Source organism: Seriola lalandi, unplaced genomic scaffold, assembly GCF_002814215.2.
Source record: "Seriola lalandi dorsalis isolate HSWRI2012SDOR001 ecotype SW California unplaced genomic scaffold, Sedor1 jcf7180002054472, whole genome shotgun sequence".
In the NCBI taxonomy this organism is placed as follows: domain Eukaryota; kingdom Metazoa; phylum Chordata; class Actinopteri; order Carangiformes; family Carangidae; genus Seriola; species Seriola lalandi.
This window is the reverse complement of record NW_019525025.1, coordinates 150,448-173,398: the sequence shown is the minus strand read 5'-3', so window position 1 is coordinate 173,398 and position 22,951 is coordinate 150,448. Positions and strand designations below refer to the sequence as shown.

The 22,951-nt window shown below is 41.3% G+C and overlaps 4 protein-coding genes across 6 annotated transcripts; 2 read left to right on the top strand and 2 right to left on the bottom strand.

The window, feature by feature from the left end:
• The first annotated feature begins 1,726 nt into the window (after positions 1-1,726).
• LOC147818804 (uncharacterized) lies at positions 1,727-5,469 on the top strand. 2 transcript variants are annotated; one of them, XM_087175504.1, is made up of 5 exons: positions 1,727-2,053; positions 2,495-2,856; positions 4,122-4,172; positions 4,800-4,898; positions 4,992-5,469. In XM_087175504.1, exons 1-5 carry the CDS (start codon positions 1,861-1,863, stop codon positions 5,103-5,105), a joined length of 819 nt encoding a protein of 272 aa, XP_087031630.1. In that variant the 5' UTR covers positions 1,727-1,860; the 3' UTR covers positions 5,106-5,469. The 2 variants fall into 2 exon arrangements, with proteins under 2 accessions (XP_087031630.1, XP_087031631.1); XM_087175505.1 differs by lacking the exons at positions 1,727-2,053; positions 2,495-2,856 and having other exon boundaries at positions 2,877-4,172.
• Positions 5,470-6,207: 738 nt separating this feature from the next.
• On the top strand, positions 6,208-10,034 carry jtb (jumping translocation breakpoint). 2 transcript variants are annotated; one of them, XM_023411890.2, is made up of 6 exons: positions 6,208-6,395; positions 7,180-7,436; positions 7,669-7,709; positions 7,904-7,986; positions 8,069-8,148; positions 8,978-10,034. In XM_023411890.2, exons 2-6 carry the CDS (start codon positions 7,348-7,350, stop codon positions 9,132-9,134), a joined length of 450 nt encoding a protein of 149 aa, XP_023267658.1. In that variant the 5' UTR covers positions 6,208-6,395; positions 7,180-7,347; the 3' UTR covers positions 9,135-10,034. The 2 variants fall into 2 exon arrangements, with proteins under 2 accessions (XP_023267658.1, XP_023267657.1); XM_023411889.2 differs by having other exon boundaries at positions 7,901-7,986.
• A 76-nt stretch (positions 10,035-10,110) lies between these two features.
• On the bottom strand, positions 10,111-16,068 carry glmp (glycosylated lysosomal membrane protein). Its single transcript, XM_023411886.2, has 7 exons — positions 15,942-16,068; positions 14,879-15,043; positions 14,364-14,462; positions 12,162-12,326; positions 11,736-11,954; positions 11,042-11,310; positions 10,111-10,955 (listed from the first exon to the last, which is right to left on the bottom strand). The coding sequence occupies exons 1-7, from the start codon at positions 16,044-16,046 to the stop codon at positions 10,781-10,783; spliced, it is 1,197 nt and encodes a 398-aa protein (XP_023267654.1). The 5' UTR covers positions 16,047-16,068; the 3' UTR covers positions 10,111-10,780.
• Positions 16,069-16,977: 909 nt separating this feature from the next.
• On the bottom strand, positions 16,978-22,873 carry cct3 (chaperonin containing TCP1, subunit 3 (gamma)). The gene is made up of 14 exons (XM_023411884.2): positions 22,765-22,873; positions 21,792-21,853; positions 21,279-21,329; positions 20,960-21,022; positions 20,780-20,876; positions 20,355-20,472; positions 19,551-19,737; positions 19,314-19,463; positions 19,098-19,230; positions 18,700-18,781; positions 18,124-18,304; positions 17,663-17,908; positions 17,315-17,446; positions 16,978-17,223 (listed from the first exon to the last, which is right to left on the bottom strand). Exons 1-14 carry the CDS (start codon positions 22,790-22,792, stop codon positions 17,131-17,133), a joined length of 1,623 nt encoding a protein of 540 aa, XP_023267652.1. The 5' UTR covers positions 22,793-22,873; the 3' UTR covers positions 16,978-17,130.
• Between the last annotated feature and the right edge of the window lie 78 nt (positions 22,874-22,951).

The window sequence follows — 22,951 nt, the reverse complement described above, 5'->3', positions numbered from 1 at the left end:
CTTTATGTTGAATGTTAATTATTACTGGCGGGAAGATAAAGCTTTAGCTTGAGGTCGCAGCAGGAGACTTCAGGTGAGGCCATCTGCCGGACGGGAAGAAACACCTGAACACAACAAACAGTTAAAAACTGAATCCCTCAACGTTTTACTTAACAATAACATTAACTTAATGATCATGTAATTAAGGTATTAACGGGCTCTAATAGCAGCAAAAAAACATGTCAGTTTCAGTTTAATAAATCTATCTGAAAAACCAATATCAATAGAAGTGCATGTTATATTTTGGATAGGTTCACTTTATCTGTAGTCAAACATCTGTTTACTTTGGCACTACATTTTCTCAACCATTGAACTACTGTATTCCTATGCATATGTCTACTTACAGGACTGTATTATGCAGATCAGCTGTTTGTGGGAGAGACACATAAATTCAGTCCATTTACCATTTTACCATTCAAACCTTTTCTTCTACTAATTAGTTCACTCAGGTTTATGAAATGTGAAGGCTAAGACATTTCATTACTAGACTAACTCATTGTGTTATTTATTAAACTTTATACAAATTAAATTCTATTGTATAGAAAATGTGATGAATAAAAAACATGACAGTACAACAACAAAAGAAAAGAGTGAAGAAAGAAAGTTATGAGATACTCTGTCATTATTTTGAGTGTGAATATTTTTTATTAAAATATATCTGAACATTTCTGGTCTCACTGTCAATTAATAATGTTATCCAGCACAGATTAATAATAACAGCTGTGTGTCTTACAGTTTTACCTCCAGACATCCACAAAATGATTGTTAAAGAAGAGAAGCAGGAGTGGAGCTCCAGTCTGGACCAGGAGGACCCAGAGCCTAAATAAATTGCACCAGAAGTGACTGTTCTTCCTGTTCCTAAATTGTGACAACACAGCGCCTGATAGCGGCTTCGCTGGTCAGAGTGAAACCGCAGAGGTGTGACGGAGTGTGTGTGGTTGTGTGAACATGTCTAAAATCTAGTCACCAAGTTCACATTCACTCCTGACCCTGTGAAGAGTGAAGATGATGATGATGATGGAGAGAAACCTCAGTCCTCACAGCTTCATCAGAGTCAGACTGAGGAGAACAGAGAGGCAGAGCCTCCAGCCGGCAGCTCAGCTGAACACATGGAGACAGAAGCTGATGGAGAGGACGGTGGAGGACCAGGACCAGACAGGAACTCAGATCCAGACAGACATTTACAACCTGATCCTCATGTCAGGGCTGAAGACTCTTCAGACTTTAAAATTGAAATCAGTGATGATGATGATGATGATGATGATGATGATGATGATGACGGTGATAAGAAAGAGACCAGAGAACCTCAGTCAAATTTAAACAGTGTTAAAAATAATGATGTCGCTGTAGGAGAAATCACTTATAATAATGGTGAGAGATCATTTATGTGCTCTGAGTATGAGAAAATATTTCGTCACAAAAGAGAGCTGAGAAGACACGTGAGAACTCACACAGGAGAGAAACCCTTCAACTGGTCTGTGTGTGGTAGAAGTTTTGCTGACAAGTCAAGTGTGATGAAACACACAAGAACTCACACAGGAGAGAAACCATTCAGCTGCTCCCAGAGTGGTAAAACCTTTGGCCGTAAAACAAACCTGAAGGCACACATGAGAATCCACACAGGAGAGAAACGCTTCAGCTGCAGTGTTTGTGACAAAAGCTTCACTTGGCATCATCAGCTCAAAAACCATCAGTGTGTTGGTCACTCAGCTGACTGTGGAGGATCCACACCAGCCAGAGACCATGTAGCACTCACTGTCACCCACTGACATCCACAGAGACCACAGATGTTAGTGACGGAGTGTGTGTGGTTGCGTGAACATGTCTAAAGTCTACAAGCTGAGAGCGCTGGTGAAGCAGAGACTAAGTGCAGCTGCTGAAGAGATCTTTGTTCTGTTTGAAAGAACCATAGCGGAGTACGAGGAGGAACTATGTCGTTCAGAACAGGAGAACCAGCGACAGCAGAAACTACTGGACACTGTTTTCAGCCCTCAGGTTCTGTTACACAGACCAGGTTAGTTCTCCTCATATTCTTGCACAGTCAGATTCCCGAGCTCGAGTGCTGTCTCCCGCCACTTAACCTGAACTAAACCTTATACCAAACCCGCCATGTCTGTTTACTCTGAGTTTTCTGTCACCTGACCTGATACATGATGAAGCTTCTCAGATTTCATTTAAACTTCTGGGATAGTTTTCAAAATAAAAACTTACAATGAGGACATACCTGTAAAAGTATTTTATTTAGAAGGAATATTGTAACAACTACAGTTGAATTAAAATTGAAGATGATGTAGTTAAAAGTGTGAATTAAATGAATGAATGAATGAATGAATGAATTAATTAATGTGAGGTTCTGAGCATCTGGTAGAGGAACTCTACATCAGGAACTTAAGTCTGGACATGAAACCATTGGTTACGTAATGTCTGTGTGTCTGTATTTCACTCTGTCCTGCAGACATCCAGCAGCTGCTGGTGAGGAGAGAGGATCTTCCCCCTGAGCAGCAAGAGTGGAGCTCCAGTCTGGACCAGGAGGACCAGGAGGACCCAGAGCCCCCTCACATTAAGGAGGACCAGGAGGAACTCTGGACCAGTCAGGAGGGAGAGCAGCTTCAAGGACTGGAGGAGGCTGATATCACCAAGTTCACATTCACTCCTGTCCCTGTGAAGAGTGAAGATGATGATGATGATGATGATGAAGATGATGATGATGATGATGAAGAGAAAGCTCAGTCCTCACAGCTTCATCAGAGTCAGACTGAGGAGAACAGAGAGGCAGAGCCTCCAGCCAGCAGCTCAACTGAACACATGGAGACAGAAGTAGGTGATAACTGTATTCACACAGGAGATAAAACATTCAGCTATTCAGTGTTTGGTAAAAGTTTTCCAGGACTTGTCACATGAAATATCATTGTGAAGAAAAGCCTTCAGCTGGTCAGTGTGTCAGAAACACTTCAAAACCAGTGAAAATACAAACAGGAGAGAGACCACACAGCCGCTCAGTTCGTGGTCACAGTTTTATCCAGAGATTTAATTTGGTGAAACAGATGACGAACCACTCTCTCTAACTTCTGACAGAAAACACACTGGTGGTTTGAGAAATGGAGGAACCTCAAGTGTCAGCATAAAGTGTCTTATGGCAATGTGATATTTCAATTAATTAATTAATTAAAATGTTTAAAATTCTGTTCTCACTTTGTGATTATGGAGGATTGATGTAGATTGATGAGGGAAATAATTTAAATGATTTCATTATAAAACTGCAACATAACAACATGTGAAACAGTGATGGTCTGAAGACTTAATGATTGAAGTTATGATCACTGACACATGGCAACAGGAAGAACTGATCTACTACAGATAAAATTTTATCATCCAAAAACAAAGATGAAAGTTTCCAGAGTGAAACCGTTTGTTTTCTTTTTGATGTCATAAACTAAAAATATAACCTCAGAGGATTAAGGTGGCCAGCCAGGCGCAGCAGGGCATATTTTTGCTTTTCTACTGCACAGTGGATGATGTGACTCATAAAGATTAGATCAGATCACACAGTGAAGTGATTTGATGATAAGTTTCTGTGGCTGCAACTCTTTTATATTGTGCTTTCTTCTACACACCATAATAACCTTTGTTAAACCTATTCTAACCTAAACCACCAAACCTATCAGTTTGTTAACCAGTTCACCACTTTAACCAGTGGCTGCCTGCACATGATAATTTGTCTGTTCATGAAGAGAAGAAGGAAAGCTGCATTAACTCTGCAGGGTCAACACGTTGACCTCAGAGCGTTCCTTGCTTTTCCGTATAAAGCTCTTACTATGATGTGTCAGTCACATATTGGAGGAGCTCAGTGTGATGTCATCATCTGGTCATGTGACTCCTAAACCAAACTAAGAGGATTACTGTTTCCTCTTCAGTCTGTGATTCCTACTTCATCTGTTGTTTTTATTCACACAGAGGAAGAAACAAGCCTGTGGACAAACTGCTTGATTGATTGATTGATTGATTGATTGATTGATTGATTGATTGATTGACAGATGAAGCTGAATGTGTTTCTGCTGCTGATCTGTTGCGTCTGTCTGCAGAGAGTCGACTGCAGTCTGCCCAACTTCACACCTGCAACGCCTCAGCTGCAGGTAGGACATTTGCATGCTGGGAAAAAATTAAACCATGATCAATAACACAAACTACACGTAAGTGCTGTTGAAATTCAGTGGATTACTATTATGAGGCCTTCTATGTTTAATAAATTACATACTTTTATCATTCGTGTGTTGTTTCTGTGCTGTTGTTGATAACGTTATCTCAGTGGGCCAGCCAGGCACCAGGTCCAGGGGGTCAGGAGGTCAGGGGGCTCCTGGTCCAGATCCTCTAGTTGAAGTGACTTCATATTTACTGCTGGAAAGTGACAGAACTCAGTTTAAAGTAGAGATGTCCTGAATCTAATCAGTTTAATGACGAACAAACAAATACAGTATTTGATCTAGTTCATTTCTCATTTCATGCAACATTTAGGTTCACACTGACACAGCTCTGCTTTAACAAAATAAAAGCTGCAGGTTAGGCTTTCTTTGACAGTTTACTACCCTACCTACTGACCACAGAGACTCAAAACAACCACAAAGAGATTCACAAACACCAGAGATTCAAAACAACCACTAAAACAGATATAATTCACAGAGACATGTTTCAGTTCTGACATTGAGCAGCTGAAACACTTTATTCTCTACTTGTTGTAATGTTGGTCTTGTTCTTTGTGTCAGATTGAAGTGACGGTGAACTCAAACACTGACATCAAGAACGGGTTCAGTCGACTTCCTGGACTCTGTCGACGGCTGAAGAGACGCAGAGTCACTGTCCTGGTAAGACCTCACATCTCAACAGAGATCGTGAGAAATTACTTGCAGAGAGTATGATAGAGGGCCACCTGTCTAACCTTATCTTATTTATCTCAGTGTAATCTGGAGAAGTTCTGCTGGCGGCGGCGGGGTCAGAAGAAACAGTCTGGTCAGGTGTGTCGTTGTCCATGGGGCTCCAGGTGTTTGCATTTCTATGTCCACAGTCTCTGAACCACCTTTAAATAATAGAAATGACGTCACTCGGAGGGCGAACAACATCACTAACCTTCTACCTGCTGGGATGAACTTCAGCAATCCAGAGGTTTTCCATGAACACTTCCATTTTAACACTTAAATAACGGTCAGAAAATTAATCTTCTGTGCTGTTGCTATAAAACATGACATCACAGATAGGTTTTAATACATAATATAATTTTTTTAATTATTTAAATATTTTTTATTTTACATATTTTATATATTAAGATAATAACTTCAGTAAAAAACAAACAATATGTTAAAACTGTGAGACTGCACACCAATTTGAATGTTTTCAATTCCTATTCATTTATGTTGGGTCCTGAAATATTTTATTTTATTTTGTATAGAATTATTATTTTCTTAAATGTATTTATTAGTAACATTTGTAAAAAAAATAAATTTTGAATATTGAAATTCAACAAAAATTGCAAATAAAGTGTGAATTAAGTTTGACCTGTTTATTGATTTATTTTTCAACCAATACAGTCATTGATTCCATCACTCGTGTCACAGTCCAACGTGTACATCTCTAACACACCAAAACTAAGAAGACGACGTCAGGAAGTGACGCATTTAGACCTTCAAAATAATGGTATTTTATTACATTCGCACACAGCGGCTTGTACAAACACAGTAGTCAAATCAATCAAAAACATCAAACAATATATTCTATGACTTGTTACATTATTTAGTTATATTCACAGATACAGTGTATACCACATAATATATTCACCCTAGACAATATGTAACACTGCTGCATAGTTTTTGGTGGATATTTCATTTGTGTACCTATACATGTTCATACAATATAGATATCCAAACTTCACTATGACTCTTTAAAGTATGTTTCAAACGATTGCAAAACAAAAACTTTATTGATATGAAGTATTTTCCCTTTCCTTTTTTTATGTATATTTAAAAAGCATTTACTACAGACAGATTCTGACGTGTATATGTTGCAGTAGTATTTCCTGTGTTGCTATACACTTCATTGTTAATTAAAACATTCATACATCTAGAATCAGGATTTAGAGATGTAATTTGGTGCTTTTATTTTGAAGAAACCATACCGGAATTGTTCCTGTGTTATTTGACGTCAACCTGTAGGTCTAAGGCCGCGGACAAATTCAGTAACAGTCGATGGTTTAATCAGATCTCCTTTACTTGGTGGATTTAACTATTAGATTGTGTCTCTCTGCCGGTAATCAACGGTTGTCTATTCTTATCGGTTCCTGCGCTGATTTTGAAATGGCGACTGTTACGGTGAGTGTGGAGCTAAGATAGCTAACGTTAGCATGTATCATTAGGTAAATACAATGCTAGCAGGGTATCTGTTAGCATTAGTAAGCAAACAACTGGACTATTGTCTGACTGGTTTATTGAACGTCGTTACTCATCGTGAATATATTCGGTTCTTCGTGTCGTCACTCAGACTGGCAATTAGAGTTAAATCATTAACTTTGTTAGCCTGTTAGCTAGCCTGCTAACGACGTATCTTTGTTTTGAGTTTGCACAGAAACGTCAGAGAGAAACGACAGATTAAAGAAACGGTTTATAAAACTACTCGGTATTATTGAATGATAACCTGCTTTCAGCTGATTGATTAACTCAAAATACATGCTTTATCATCCGTTAGTAACAGGACTCCGAATTTATTCTCCAGATCATAAACTTTACGTTAAACGTACCAGGTACAAGATTCTGTGACCTTAAACGATTTGTCAGTCAACAGAAAATTAATTAGTTGATAAAACTTTATTTTTTATAGTTTTTTTTTTAAAAGCATAAATGCTAAATATTTGATCGCAGCAACTCAGATATGAGATGTTGCTTTTTCTTGACCCACATTCAAGTAAAGCAAATCTCTGGGTTTCGGACTGATGACCAGACCAAACCAGACTTTTGAAAAACTTTGAAAAACTGAGATGAACATTTTTCATTATTGTCTAGACGAGAAAATAACCGTCAGATTAGTTCAAGTTAAAACTCTGACGACAGACTGATTCTGATTGATTGACTGATTGATCTGCTCTCTTTTATCTTTTAGGTTTCAGCAGCCTGGAGTCTTAAAAAAAGTCTGTTCAGTTGAATCACAATGTAAACAGATAGACAGTAAACCAGCAGTGAGTCGGGCAAGAAACAGGACAGAACCAGTCAGGAGCCAGTATCCAGGGTCAGGGTGGCTGTGGTGTCGTCCTGGTGGAGGAGTAAGCTGATGGAGAGTGACTGTCGGATCCCCGTGGCATGCTGTCGGCCTCGAGTCCTTGTCCTTCATGCTCTGTTCTGGGGCCTCGTCTCCCTCAGGTTAGTCTCTACACTGAGGTGACAGGTCAGTCTAGATTTTAAAGTCAGAGAGCAGCTGGTGAACATAATGGAGCATTCAGCAGTGCAAGAGCCGGATATTTCACTCAGGAGCAGGAGGAGACCAAACACAGAGAGAAAAGAAAATAAAGAATATACTGACAGAAACCTGAAACTGTCTCAGTCCAGGACCAGAATCCTGTGTGATGCTCTTTAATGTTTTGTTGTGTTTCAGAGTCTTTGGAGCAGCTCTGCTGAGTGAAGAAAAAACTACAGGTACTAACACCTGCATACAGTTTCATCAAAAATAAAACATGTCTCGAAACAGCAGCAGCAAGGTCTCCTGGGAAAGTGATCACCTGGCTGTCAGGACTGATCAGGCTGGTGATGCTGCTGTTTTCAGAAGGTGATGTGAGAAATGAAGGCTGTTCTTCTCAGTCTGAGCTCTGACCTCTGTTCTTCTGCAGCAGTGAAGCCTGTGGTCACCCCCTGCTGGCTGCTGGAGGAGTTCGTAGTGACGACAGTGTGTTCACAGTGCAACGCCTTCCAGACTGTAAGTGTTCAAAAATAAAAATAAAACGTTTTGTCTGTGTGTAGATCTGTTAAGTGATAGATTTGTGTTTGTTGTGTTACAGAAGTCGTGGTCGGCCTGTGGACTGACGGGATACGTGGAGAGAGTCAACTGTACCAAATCCAACAGAGACGAGTACAAGAGGTCAGACTGTCACACTGTGACCATCATGAGTCATTAGATCAAGATCCAGGTTGAAAAGAAAAAATGCACAAGCAGAAAATTATTTTCTTTACAGTTAATAGTCAGAAAAACAAATGAACATGAATGAGAGGAAGAAAACAGTTTCTTCTCAGATTCACGTTGGAACCAGTCGTTCAAACACTCGTTCTTAACATGGAAGTCACCAGTATTATTGTAGATGAAGTACAAGTTTTTTCAGACCTGTTGTCACTCACCAGTGGAAGTCTTAATATGAATGAATTAGGTGAAATCTGATGCAGAAATCAACTAAAATAAAATATAGAACTAAAAACAGATGTCACTGTCCCGTCAATGTCTTTTATCATCTCACTTCATGTTACACTGCTCTGAATACGTTGTATAGTTACATTGTTAGCAGCTCTATTATTCATGTTTTCTAATGGTTTAAACTTCTCTAATAAGAATACTGACACTGATCAAAAAGGCTTTAATTTTGAAATGATGTCTGGACCCCTGGGAAGGATTGAAAGTCTGTCTCTCTACTGAGTTTAGGGCTTTATGTCTGACCTAGTTCTTCACAGGCCCGGTAGATAACAGGGTCTGGGATGTAAACACAGATGATGCTAAGCGAATGACTTGCTGAAAACATTCTAGTGTTTTACAACATGAAGTCTCACATCTTTATTTTGTGATTATCAACAGTTAAATTTAAATAGCATTAAACTTTCTGATTTTTTAATATGTCATACAGTAGTTTTTGGAGATAGTTTTAAATATTGGAAAAATATTGATTGCCCAGCCCTAATATGTGCCCTCCCACCCTCGACAGCTGCCGCTCTGCAGTGATGGAGGAGCATCTCTTCTGGAAGTTTGAGGCAGCCATGTTAGCTCTGACGGTTGCCTTTGCTGTCCTGGTGGTCATCCGTCAGCGCTGGCTCGACCGCCTCGCCTCTGAGAAGGTCCGTCGTCAGATTGAGTCCATCTAGGACACCAGAGACACCTGGACCTGGACCTGGATTGAGGAGTTTCTCCCTGCAGCATTATTTTAACAAGTGGAGTTTAAGCTGATCCAGATTCAGAGTTTGGACTGAAGACAGACTGCGATGGATCAGGGAACAGCACTAAAGAAAGCTGCGGGAAACTAGACTTTTTGTTCACGGCAGAGGTGTAAAGTATGAGCTGTTCTAACTCTTGTTTTCTTTCCTTCATCAACAATTAAATCTTCATTAAAATTCATTAAAGGTCAAATTCTCCATTAAGAGTCTGTTTTCAAATTTTCCTCACAGATGTAAACACATGTTGGAGATTACTGGTTTTCCTGGGACAGTAACATCATCACATTACAGTTGCATACTGAACTAAATCTTGTTTTCAGTCAAGGAATTAAATCTTTATGGAGAATTTAACTTTTTTAATCAACAACAGTTTTTAAACTGAATTTGTTCAAACTTTGTTTTTGAAGGAAGAAAAGGAAACCTTAAAACTAGACCTGAACCAGGTTGGAGCTGGACCTCAGTGGTCCTCATTCTCATTTTAAATCCTCCCACAGTGTTTAGTTTTGAATCTGTCCTTCACCTGATTGGGCAACCTCGCCGCTGGCTGGGCTCTGATTGGTCCCTGCCTCAGCGTTTCAGACCGAACCACCAATGATGGCAGCAGAGACGTCATCATCTGAGCAGCTGATAGGTCGGAACAAATCTGACGAGCTCAGAGGTTCAGTCGACAAGCTGATGAAGACGATCAAACTTTTCTCCACTGTTCAGCTGCTGTGTCTTTAAGCATCAGGTGGTTCAGATGATTTTTATTCATTATAGGGTTCAACTGTAAATAAGTTTCGTTTTGTTTTTCTGTGAAGTTTAAGACAAATAAACTGAAGAGGTAACTGATGAGTCTGAGCCAGTTTGTTTTTAAAGGAACTAAACATTTATCCTCATGTCAGACTTTTAAAAAGACTCCAGAGCCTCAGATGACAGACATTTTTATTTTATAAGTAAAAAACATTTTTTTAATTTATACAGAATTTGGCAGAATCGATAGAAACCTGGATTTGAACCATTTAAACATTTTTAAAGAAAAGTTACAAACTAAAAAAAAAACAATTACAAGATCATCATTTGTCTCAACACATCAGTGTAAAAACAAAATGAAGGTACAGACGCACTCCACTCCACCCTGTCTGTTTCTCTTCTTTAATGAATCAAAACATGAATCTGGCGAAGAGAGAAAGCTGTCAGTGGTTTGTCCCATTGTTGTGTTGTGTCTGTATGTGATGGTGTGTTATATCCCTCTTTATATTTCTTTCCTTGTTTTCCTTCCCCAGTTAAAAATAAAAACAGTCAGCTGATTTTTTAAAGAAATGTATTCAGAGGTTTAAAATCAAAACTGCTGATTCAATGATTAAAAATCTAAAACAATAAAAATCAGCTCCAACAAGTAGAAACTTTTCTTCACTATTAAAAACAAAAACAGGTTGTAGAAAATAAAAAATCTTAATAAATACCCTTGGTCATGATTGGCTGACTGAACCGCAAGGGGGAGGTCTTCAGGACAGTGATGTCATCTGTCCTTTAGCAAGTCTTTAAAAACAAATCATCAATTCATCTCTGTCGTCTCATTGGCTGGGACCCAGCTGTTAGTTGATTGGCTCATAGGCTGTTGTCGAGTCTGCCGCTCTCTTACGTATGCAGACCCAGAGTCCACCCAGCAGCAGGACGACCACAGGAGTTCCCAGACCAACCGCCATGATGGCGACAACCAGTGGAGAGAAGGAGTCAACAGGTGGAGAGCCGACACCCACCAGCACAGTCCTAAAGGACAGGAAGTAGAAGTTAATCTACAGGACTACTACACTGATCAGAAGTCATCAATATGGATCATTAACCAGACCACTGACCAGCTGAGGAACTGAGTGCTGTTGTAGAACGGTTCTCCTGCGAGGCCGAAGCTCACGTTGAGTGCAAACGTATCAGGTTCTGAGTAAAACGCTCGGATCAGACCAGATGATGCCGCTGTCTTCTCGCTGCTCTGAGGCCTAGGGTCGGAGTGACGGCATGGCGTGGCGTCCTCCAGAGCTGGATTAGACTGACGGTACGCCACCGGCTTCCACTGCACGAAACCCAGAACGTCAGAGCTGCCGTTCACCGATGAAACCCACTGTGACACCTGAGGGGTCAGAGGTCAGAATGGGCAGGGTTAACCCGGTAAGACACCTGAGAGGTCAGTTTGGTTGATTATCTTTAAACACTTGATGATCTTCAGAGCTGCTACATTTTTCTTTCCATTATCAAACAATCTGACTGTAATTTTTCCTGATAAATCGATTGATTGACGAGGTTACAAAAAGCCAAACATGTCCCTCCTCTTCTCTCAGAGCTCAAGTGACGGCCTCAGTTGTCCTGTTGGACCGACCAGAACCCAAACAAAACAAATGTTCTGACTGAAATGATCAATCGATCAGTTGCAGATTATCCTTCTGTTGATTGATTAACCAACTGATTGTTTCACCCAGTTACTGACGCCCTGTGTGTACTGAAGATCTTTTTTCTGTTGTATAAATAAAACATTTGATTCGTTGAATTATTGATTACCTTGAATATTGATGGTGTGTACTCGTCATCGATTGATCGAAGAACCTCCACTCTGCTCAGAGGATATGCCCCGCTAACTGCCTGCAGCTCCAGTAGGAACCTGGAACGATTTGCCCGTGGCAACATACCATCAAGCCACACCCCCATCTGGGAGGAGTTAGCCGTGTGTATGAGGCGGGGCCACAACTGACCACGCCCCTCCGACTGAAACACTGACAACTGGGGGGGAAAAAAACAGAGGGCTGAAAGAATCTATAACTAAAGATTTGTCTTATTGATTATTTGAATCACTTCACTAAAATCAATACAACACAGACAAACAGATTGGTGACTTGTGTTTTAAGACCAAATTTCAGAGGTCAAAGGTCATGTGACGCTGGTGTCACCGTGAAGGCAGTCAGCTGTAGTTGTATGTGGATAACTGACCTGCAGGCAGAGCGATCCATTCATGAAGTTTGAGGCGGCTCCACAGAGCAGAGCGACTGGACCCGACAGGTTGAGACGAGACCAGGTGAAGTTCTGCAGCTCGTACGGAGGGAAAGGGTCAGAGGTCGGATCAGCCGTGTCGTTAACGTCATCGTACTCCAACAACTGAGAGAGAAACAATGAAAACGTCAGAGATCCAGATTTTATTTTCCTCTTTTAACATCAAATTCTTCTTCATCAACTCCCTGTTACTTGTCCAAACCAACACACAGAAAAAAAAAAATTCTGTATTCTGTACTCTATTCACCCTCTGAAGCTGACCAATCAGAGCGCACTGGGCTCTGATTGGTCAGCTTGCCGGCAAGGACCATGGCAATAACATGTCCTGCATGTCTCGTGTAAACAAACGGTTGTGGCGGCTCCGGTCCTGTTTATCGTTTTGAGCAAGGGTCCGATTCTGAAGATGACAGACCTGATCCATCTTCACAAGCTGGACTGGAGCAGAAAACGAGTGTACCCACTGTCAGGCAGCCGCAGCGCTGCAAATGAAGATGCTGGACAAGAATACTTTTATGAGAAACCCTGTTGATCTTTTATGTGTGGACACCTCCGGCCTAAAGGAATATAAATAATGGAGGAACAGACAGTCGACAGATAGGGAATCTCTACCGCTTCACTTCCTGCTGGTTTATGATGCCAAAAATCTGATTGAATTAAACTTCAAGGCGCATAGTTTCTGAAAAACAAACTCAGCAGTTAAATTATGTTTAATTTATCTGAGCTAAGGAGGTGCAGCATGTCAACACTGACAAATGTTTAAACATTTATATCTTCGGTGCAGCTTCTTACTAATGTGATCAGGTCGCGGTGACACAGTTAAACATCACAGATCACTGTAGGCTGTGAGCCTGAGTCCCCTGCTCGGCCACATTAAGTGTGAACTACAGAAATAACCATTGTGAAAATGAAACGTCTAACTGTGGGTGTTTTCTGAAGCAGTCCTCCTTGAAGTGCAGGCTCACACTATAATGTTTGGAGCAGTGGAGAACCACGGAAAAATGAAGTACATTTCTGCAGGAAATTGAGAACACTGTCTTTTCGGCATTGGCTACAAAACTAAAGAAAAGTCTTCATTATAAGTAGTTATGTGCTGTGCCTTGTGTGGGGGCGTGCCAAGCTTGCAGGGGGTGTCCAGGTGGCAACAAGAGATATATTGAAGTCACTAGGACCAGGAAGTAATGTCTGGACCCCCAATGAGGTGTTTCATACAAAGGAGAAAATTGGGTTTTTATCCTGAAAGAGTTTCTCACTTTGATGTAAACTTTGATCCATATGACTCTGTAGACCATTTACATGCACAAAAACCTATATAACACACTATAAGTAAGGGGAAACTCGGAAAAGCATAATAGGTTCCCTTTAAAGTTATATTTAGTTTTAAAGGGTAAAAACACAGTAAAGGTGAACAAAGCCTTTGGGAGGAACAAGTCTATGTTCTGTTTAGGCAACATTAATGTCTATGTCTTTCACTAAAATGTCCTCCTTCAGTTTAACCCCAGTAGGACCTCATCTCTGGTGCTCCAGTGATGGTTTGATCCATGTGCACAGACTTATGATCGAGGATAACGTGACCCAGTGCCTCACACAGACCAGTTCACAAGTTTTAAAATCATTCATAAACAGCCTTTTGTTTAATGGCGATGACCAGATGTTCCTCCTGTTGAGACTGAATGGATATTACTGCGAGGAGGAGGAGGAGGAGGAGGAGTCTAAAAGGGCGAGGGGTGTGTATTTTTCCTTTTCACTGAAGGGACAAAGTCTTCTACAACAATCTTTTAACTTTTAACTCATTTCAAATTTATATTTTATTTCATCTTCTCTTTCTCTGTCTGCAGATTTAAGGTGGACAGACTGATTGAATGTGGACAGACTAATTTGAGGTGGACAGTCTAATTTAATGTGGACAGACTGATTAAAGGTGGACAAAGTCATTAAAGGCAGACAGACTGACTTAAGGTGGACAGACTGATTTTATGTGGACAGACTAATTTAAGGTGGACAGTCTAATTTAATGTGGACAGACTGATTAAAGGTGGACAAAGTCATTAAAGGCAGACAGACTGACTTAAGGTGGACAGTCTGATTAAATGTGGACAGACTGATTTAAGGTGAACCGTCTGATTTAAGGTGGATGTTTCTGACCCTGCTGAAGACGACAGCAGTGCTGTACAGGATGCTACTCTCTGGCTCCACCCTCAGGCTACCGCTGGTGTTACGAGCCAAAAACAGAGGCCAGTCCACCTGAGAGAAAGAATACACAACACACATCATGGTCAGAATATTAGGAACACTTGTGAACATAAAGCAGCATCAGTGACTCTGAGCTCAGCAATAAAAGACTGAAGATATGAACAAAGATAACTGATAATTAGAGCAATCTTAGACGTTTTCCTGATGTCCGAACAGCTGGATTAGATTGTGCAGGTGTACCTAATAAAACGGACAATAATACACAATGAATAATACTGAATAAAAAATACACATGGATTCACTACATAGTTGTTGCCATTTACATATTTTTCACTGAGCTGCTGAACTGTGACTACACAGACATTTGAAATAAATGACGACAGAAACAACAAAAGTCATCTTGTCTGTTTCAAAACAACGATTAGAAATATTTTCTGAACCGTGTTTCTGTGGTTTAAGGTTTTTACCTTCACAGTAGAAGAAGAAGAGTTGGTGTGGACGAGCAGCAGCGTTGGCGCCCCCTGGCTGCAGAACAGGAAGTGCAGCGTATCATTGTCTCCCACAGCTCTCACATGCAGCAGGTCACCACCAGGAGGTGTCACCGCCGAGCCAGGGTTCAGCTCTACCGACACCTGAAGGAGAGAGGAACAGGTAATCATCCGTCAATCATCAGTGATCAAAGGCTGATACTGATTGATTGATCAATGGCTCCTTTTACAGAAGAAAATCTAAATCAGTGTCTTTAACTTTGTCGAGTTACATTAAAATGTTTCTCTTTAAATAAACTTTTTAATGCAAGAGTCAAGTAAAGCTTCTGTGTCATTCTCATGTTTAATATTTTCCTCTGAAGAAAAACAAACATAAACTAAAGCAGAAGGTTCAATTTTTCACTCCGGGATAAAAACTTTCAGAAAACATCAAATGTCAATAATCTGCTTTAAAGTGAATACTGAACTGCATCTAATTGTTTTTGTTTTATTTACTGTGGATCATATTTAACTCCATGTGTTACACTGTTTTACTGCTGTATTAGTTTACCATGAATTTTATCACATATTAGTGGATTATTCTTTATTTGGGCTTTTTGAGCTTGATCAGAGATACATTGAATATCAACTTTCTACACTTCCTTCTGTTTGTAACAGTTTTAGTTTGAAACATTTCAGAGTTTTCCTGTTTGTTTCAAATATAAAAAGTCAAATATTTCTCTGTGAAATGATAGTAGCAAATTAAACTAAATGGAATTATAGGCATCAAATGAAACTTTTTTCTGTAATGTTACAAGAAAATAATCTGCATTAAACACAAGAATAAAACACTAAGAAAACAAAAGTCTCAGCAGTTTTACACCTGAATTTAAAGTGGATATCATTTAACTGCATAAACCCGTTTAGACCTTTAATGTGGAGACTGTGTGCAGCCTGTCTGAACTGTAGGGAAATAAAATGTATCACTTTCACTTCCTCTGCTCTGTTTCACTCGATGTTTTCACACACTTCCAGGTTCGCTTTAATTATTTAATTTTCTCACCTGTCGTTTGAATGTTTCTCCTCCGCTGAACAAACCGAGACACGAAGTAAAAACAGAAAACAGAAGAAACACAGGACAAACTCCACAGCTCATCGCATTCGCCATCTTTGTTGTGACTGAGCTGCGAATCACATGACCTCTATCTTCATATGTCAGCTGACTATTGAGAAGCCCCGCCCTTCGAGGTTTTTCCTTTTTTTTTTTTACTATTTAATCTTTATTGACAAAGTCTGTTACCTTAGATACAGTTTAGGTATTGTACCTGTTCATCTACACCACAGGTCAAAGAACATTTTACTAGTGTATTTTTACGGCAAAGGTATCTTTTTATATTCATGATTGAGACTAATCTGTCAGTTTAGCTGATTATTAAAATTATGATAGTTGTTGTAGCCACAGTTAGTTAAATAAACAAATCCTCCAGTTTAACATGTAATTACAATTTTTCTAAATTATTTTCCATATAATCAAAATCTTTAAACAATATAAACAAATTAAACCACAGTAGATACTTACTCCACTCAAAGAATAAACTTAAGTATTTTTTTGTTTTCCTTAAATATTTGTTTTGTCATCAAACTTAAGATTTTTTTCCTCAGTATGTTAAACATGTTCCTTGTCGTAATTCCTGGTTTGTATCATGTTGTTTGTTTCCTGTATTCAACAATAAGTCCGCAGTTTAAATGAACCAAATTAACTTCAAGGAATTTATTCATTAAAACTTTAGTTGTGGCAAAATCGTTAATCATCTCTCCTTGATCCCAGATATATTTGGTCTTTATGATCCTGATTATTAAATTAATTTAATATTTTCACTGAACTACATGTCACATCACACTGTCATCAGCTCTCAGATTTCACCCTCACACTGATAGGACTTGTCTTCATTTTGTTTTTACAGACATTTCAAACAGTAAAAACCACAAGCAGCTGCAGGTCACACAAAGGTGGGTGGGTTCAGCTGCAGGTGAGTTTGACAGGTGAACAGGTGTGAAGACGTCAGACATATGAGGAAGAATGAGAACAGGTCAGAAACGTGTTTTTAAGTGACTTTATTGGCGCTTTTATTAAGTTTCAGTGAGTCGTCTGGTCCCCACACACACACACACACATACATACACACACACACAAACAGACAAACACACAGACTGTCGGAGTGACTCTGATGTTGATCTGGATCAATGTGGATCTACTCGGCTCCCTGTCCTCCCATCTGCTCATCTTTGTCTTTCTTCTTGTGACCAGAGACAATGTCATCAATGCGCAGCAACAAGATGGCCGTCTGAAAAATGCAAGTCCACATCTGTCAGTGAGCATCATCAGTATCAATCAGTATTGATCAGTATTGATCAGTATTACGTTTTTGTCCTCACCTCGACAGCAGTCTTGTACGTCTGAGCTTTAACAGCAAGCGGCTCCCAGATCCCCAGAGACGACATGTCAGACAGAGAACCAGTCTCTCCGTCCACACCCCAACACACACTGTTGTCCTGAGTGTGTTTGGCCTGAACACAGAGATACAAAGAGAAAGAGACGGAGAGGGACATAGACAAGAGACAAGAGACAAGAGACAGAGACACAGAGAGATGGAGACAGAGAGAGACGCAGGATGAAATCATTCGTAACACTAGAAATACACAACAAATTTAAATTAAGTTTTGCACCCTGTAAACCCTGGTTTTAAGAAGGTAATTGACGTTATAAATAAAGTTATATTGTACCCTAAGTGAGGTGAGCACTCGGATGGTGGAGGCTCCACAGTTCTGGATCAGGGTTCGGGGGATGACCTCCAGAGCCTGGGCCACAGCGCGGTAAGGCCACTGTTCGATGCCGGTCAGAGCGCGAGAACGCTCCGTCAGACGCTTCGACACAGCCATCTCCACAGCGCCGCCACCTGGCAACAGGAAGGGGTCCAGCAGCACATTACGACACACCTGCATGGCGTCCTGCAGGTTCCTCTCAACCTCCTGCGGATCAGAGACATGGGTCAATAAGTGGTCCACTGTGACAACACCGTGAGTCGATGTGAGAACAACACGTGACCTGTGATCACAGGAAACTGGAACAAATGGGAACAGCTGATAAAGTTCATATGTGAGGAAGCTTCTGGATCACAGTATGAAGAAGAGACGGACCGGTAAAGGTTTTATAAATAATGATAAGTAAGATGGCGGATGCTCACAGCGAGGATCTCCTTGCTCGCTCCTCTCAGCAGGATGGTGCAGGCTTTTGGATCTTTACACTCAGTGACAAAGGTGAAATACTCATCACCGATCTTCTTCACCTCAAACAGGCCTGCCCCCAAACCAACGTCTTCCTCACGCAGCTCGTCGGTCCGACTGACGATACGAGCACCACATGCCCTGGGAGAGAGAGAAAGCGTGAGAGAGAGAATTCACTGTCTGGACTGGAGTCACAGGGACCACGACCTGTGGTACGAGTCACAGCAGGACAGAGGTCTTCTTCCTTTCCTCGCTCTCTGCAGAGAGGTTTTCATCATAAACATCTTGGTGGGAAAAAAGTTTGTTTCTCAGCAGCTCATTGAGTTCTCACTAGTTTTCAGTGTTACTGTGTAAATGATCAGCATCATGACGGGTCATCCCGAGGAGAGCATGAACAAGAAACCCTCACTGCAGCTAAAGATGACAACAAGTGACTACACAAGGAATAACAGTTTAGAAGCCACTGTTCCTGCTGTGTCATATCATATCCATTTGAGAGCTGATTGGACAGTCAACATCATTAACAGTTGGTTTACCTGGCGATGCGGTTGTTGTCGGTTTTCCTCACACGGCGGATGGCGGTGATATTTGCCTTCACCAGGTAGTGCTGAGCCAGATCTGGAGACACACAGAAGCTGTTGTTAATGTTGTGTTGTGAGATTTAATTATTTGTTTTATGTTTGTTTTATTTTTTTTACATTCAGTGGTCAGCTGACCTGGTTAGGGTTAGGTCAGGACTGAATCACGGTGAACTCTTGATTATAGACAATAATCATAAATTTATTAATGTGAATGTGACTCATTAGGGAAAGATAAACATGATGTGATAATGAAGTTCATGTTTGAGATAAAACATGTTGCAAATTATTTAAGGAGTGAGTGAAGTCATGTTGTAGTTCAGAACCAGATTTGGTCCAGGTGTGCTGTGTGATACCTGAGATGCCCTTCTCAGTGAAGATCAGGTCTGGTTTGAGGCGGATGATGTCCTCGCAGATCTGCTGGATGTACTCTTCCTCCATCTGCAGGATCCTGGCGAAGTCCTCCTCCTTACTGATCTCTATGTCGGTCTACGGGGGGTCAGTAGGACAGGTGTTGAGTACAGGTGCAGCACAGCGTCTGAGTGTGACATCATGTTAGTGTGATTGAGTACCTGGCTCTCTCCCTTCTTGTACTCCAGAGAACAGTCCAGCAGGACGATCCGAGGGTCTTTGATCATGCGTCTCATCCTGGGATGGGTCACGTCTTTGTTGACCATCACTCCTTTCAGGACATACGAGTCCTCAATGATGCCCCCTGGAACCTGGATCAGAGGAAGAGGATCAACAGACTGAGCAGAGTCAGGATGGATCTGAGTCATCAGTGCAGATCAAAGTCTTCGGACTCGTACCTTCTCAACCTTGGCGTACTTCTTGATGTCTATCTCTTTGCGTCCGTTGTCCTCCAGCTCCACAGTGCGAACTGCGTCCAGAGCGATGCTGCAGGCCAGTTCAGACCAGCGGCTCAGAGCTTTGGTGTTGATGGCAGAGTGGACAATCTTCAGCATCATGGAGCGGTCTGCCGTGTCCACGGGAATGCTGGAGGGGGTCAAAGGTCAGTCAGTAACCTGATGAACTCCTGTCTAAATGAGGTACAATCTGTCAGTCTGGGTCAAAGGTGAAGCGTCAGGATTGTGTCGAACCGATCAATCAGAAACATTTTGATAATTGATTATTATCTCTCTCAGCCACTGAATCTCTGAGTTTGATGTGAAGACATCGCTGAGCTGTGATCAGAGAGCTTCACTGTTCCTCATGCAAAAAACAATCAGCAGATTAAACATCATGAACCGGTCAGTGAGTCACGGCTCCAGTTCAACACATTCAATCAGAGAGGATTCACTGAGAGTACAGAGCCAGAGGTGGTGTTTTCAGATTCACTGCTGTGCCAAGCCGTTATTTTATTTTTTTTAATCATGTATTTTGAACCATCTTCCCTGGCCTGTAAATAAGGTGAAATCTTCCACTTGCGACATTCACAGAAACGACATCACACTGCTCTTATAGAGCTGTTTGTGTCAGGACCATGTGGTCTTCAGTCCTGTGAGAAACCATCCCTCTGTCAAATTCCTACTGAAATTCAGGACTATCAGTTCTGATTCTCAAGTCTCATTAAAACCCCCAGAGACTGGTCTGATCACAGATTTAGAGCATACCTGATCTCCTTCAGAGTGTCCAGCATGTCCTCCAGGGCCTGTCTGTAGGCGCTGATGATGATGGTCGGGTGCATCTGCTGCTCCAGAAACTGCTCTGCTACAGACAACATCTCCCCAGCTGAGCAGACACAGACAGACAGAGACAGGCCCATGAACGGTGTCTGTGATTTGATCTACAGCAGCTGACTGAGGACAGAATCTAACAGGTTCAGTTCAAAACTGCCAAAGTAGCTCATGTTCTCATCTCTCCTCATCTTATAATAAGATAAAAACTTCTAGTTCCATTTCCAAAACAGAAACTGATTTAAAGGTGAAAAACGTTCAGTTCATCTTCCTGACATGAAATCACTGACAACGTTCTACTTGGTTCCTGAACCTGACAGGAAAAGCCACTGAACCAGCTGCTCTGAGGGTTCAGTTCTCACCCAGTATGATGACAGACGTGGTCCCGTCTCCCACCTCCTCATCCTGAGTACGGCTGATCTCTATCATCGACTTTGCTGCAGGATGCTGAACCTGGATCTGTTACCATGGAAACACACAATTTGTTTCATGTAATGCTTTAAATCACCACTAGAAAGCACAACTAAGCAAGTTCCCCTCACCTCTCTGAGGATGGCATTTCCATCGTTAGTCATCACAATTCCTCCAGTGGGGTCGAGCAACATCTACACACAGACACACACACTTAAGTCACTTTATAAAGAAAAAGACCAAACCTCTGTCCACTGAGGATTAACTGTGATAAACTGTTGACCTGAGGTGACCAACTACAGATGAAACACCACTGTCATTTCAGACTGGACTGTGTAACACTGTGACTGAGTAATATCCAGTGTAGAAAAATGTTATCTATTACCACATCCTTCAGCCTCAGGATGTTTGTTTTACTTTCTGTGCTGTGATTGGACGACAATGTCTCACCTTCATCATGGCCCGCGGGCCAAGGCAGGTCCTGATCACATCTGCAATGGTCTGAAAAACAAAGAGGCTAGTTACAGACCTGACGGTTAAAATGCCGTTCCAGTATCACACCCAGAGAGACCCATTATTCAGTTTGGTCCCACTTCACACAAATCTACACACCTGGAGCCTCCAGTCTGTCCATCAGGTCAACAAGCACAAACAATGATCATCAGACAGAGGAGATGAACGAACAGGGAGACACAGGGAAAGTTTCTGTCTCTCTATCAGTTGTTGCATTTTTTCTCCTGATGAAGTTGACTGCAGCTCCAGACTTTTACCACCTGAACATTTGATATGAAGCTGTGTCTGATCCCTTCATCACCGCTACAATTGAACGAACATGGTTGTTCAATTTGAAGATGTTTAGGAAGAAACTAAATTATCATTAGAGGAAAGTTTGTGTGTGAAACCTTTTTATTCATCCAAATTATCTTGTGACCTTTGTGGGGGGCCCCCGACCCCCAGGTTTACCTTTGCAGCATTGATGTTCCCGGTCTGGACTTTACGTCCTGACTCTCTCTTCACGTTCTGGTCTGCATGGGGACAAAAGTAAACAGACAGGAAGTTAATGACACAACACACTTTTGAGTTTATTATGAAACTCAAACAAACAGATCAGAACATAAATGTTGTATGGCTATTGATATCGATTATTATTTCTGATGTGAAATCTTCAGATCAGGAGTGGTGATCAATAATGTGTCAATATAAAAAACAAAACATATGAACTAAGTGGAAACTAAATTCTGCTGCTGGAGGAGAGGAACTTCAGAGAACACAGATCATACAGAGAACGTAGATCCACACTGAGGTGAACAGTGAAGATGAAGATGTGTGACGATAAGATGAATGATTTATTCTGGTTGCTGCATTAACATCCAGTCAGTGAGACTAGCAACAGACAAAAATAACAAAAGACACATTAACAAACTGAACGCAGAGGATTTTAACTTTAACCGATGCCTCCAGATTGAGACTTTATCTGGTTTTGGTGGATCTGTATCAGTGAGGGTGTGGCTGCTTCAACAAAACATCTCATCATTTACACTTTAACACCGTTAGCCGGCATTAGCAGTTAACACAGTGACGAAGCTTTCTACCAGCCGTGAAGACTTCATCTTCCCACTGTTAACCGAACACATAGATGATAAATGGTGGAAGAAGCTAACTGCTAACCAGCTATTTGTCTATTCATGCTGAGTAACGGGGACATAGTCATTAGTTTAGCTTAGCATGTCGACGTGCTCTACCGATGAGCTTGTCAAGCTAACGATGCTAATAGTTAGCTTGGCTAGCACATCGGAGGAAGCACGTGCTGTGCCGGGCCTCCGCGACGGTAAACAACCACAAAGCGGAGACCGTAACGGCACCGAGCTGCCCCTGTGTCCTGGTTAACAGTTTATAGCTGTAGAGAGTAAAGTGTGAGCGTGTTGGAGACACTTACTGAGTACTAAGACCTGCTGGCCGATCATTCTGACTGCGAGACCCGGACCACAGCCACCTAGAAGCTTCTGAGAGGCACGAGGAGAGGGAGGACTCAATCTGCAGGGGCGGCAAAACCAGCACAGACGGACCAATCAGATGACAGGAACAATATGACAGACAGATTTTCCACCAATCGAGTCAATAAG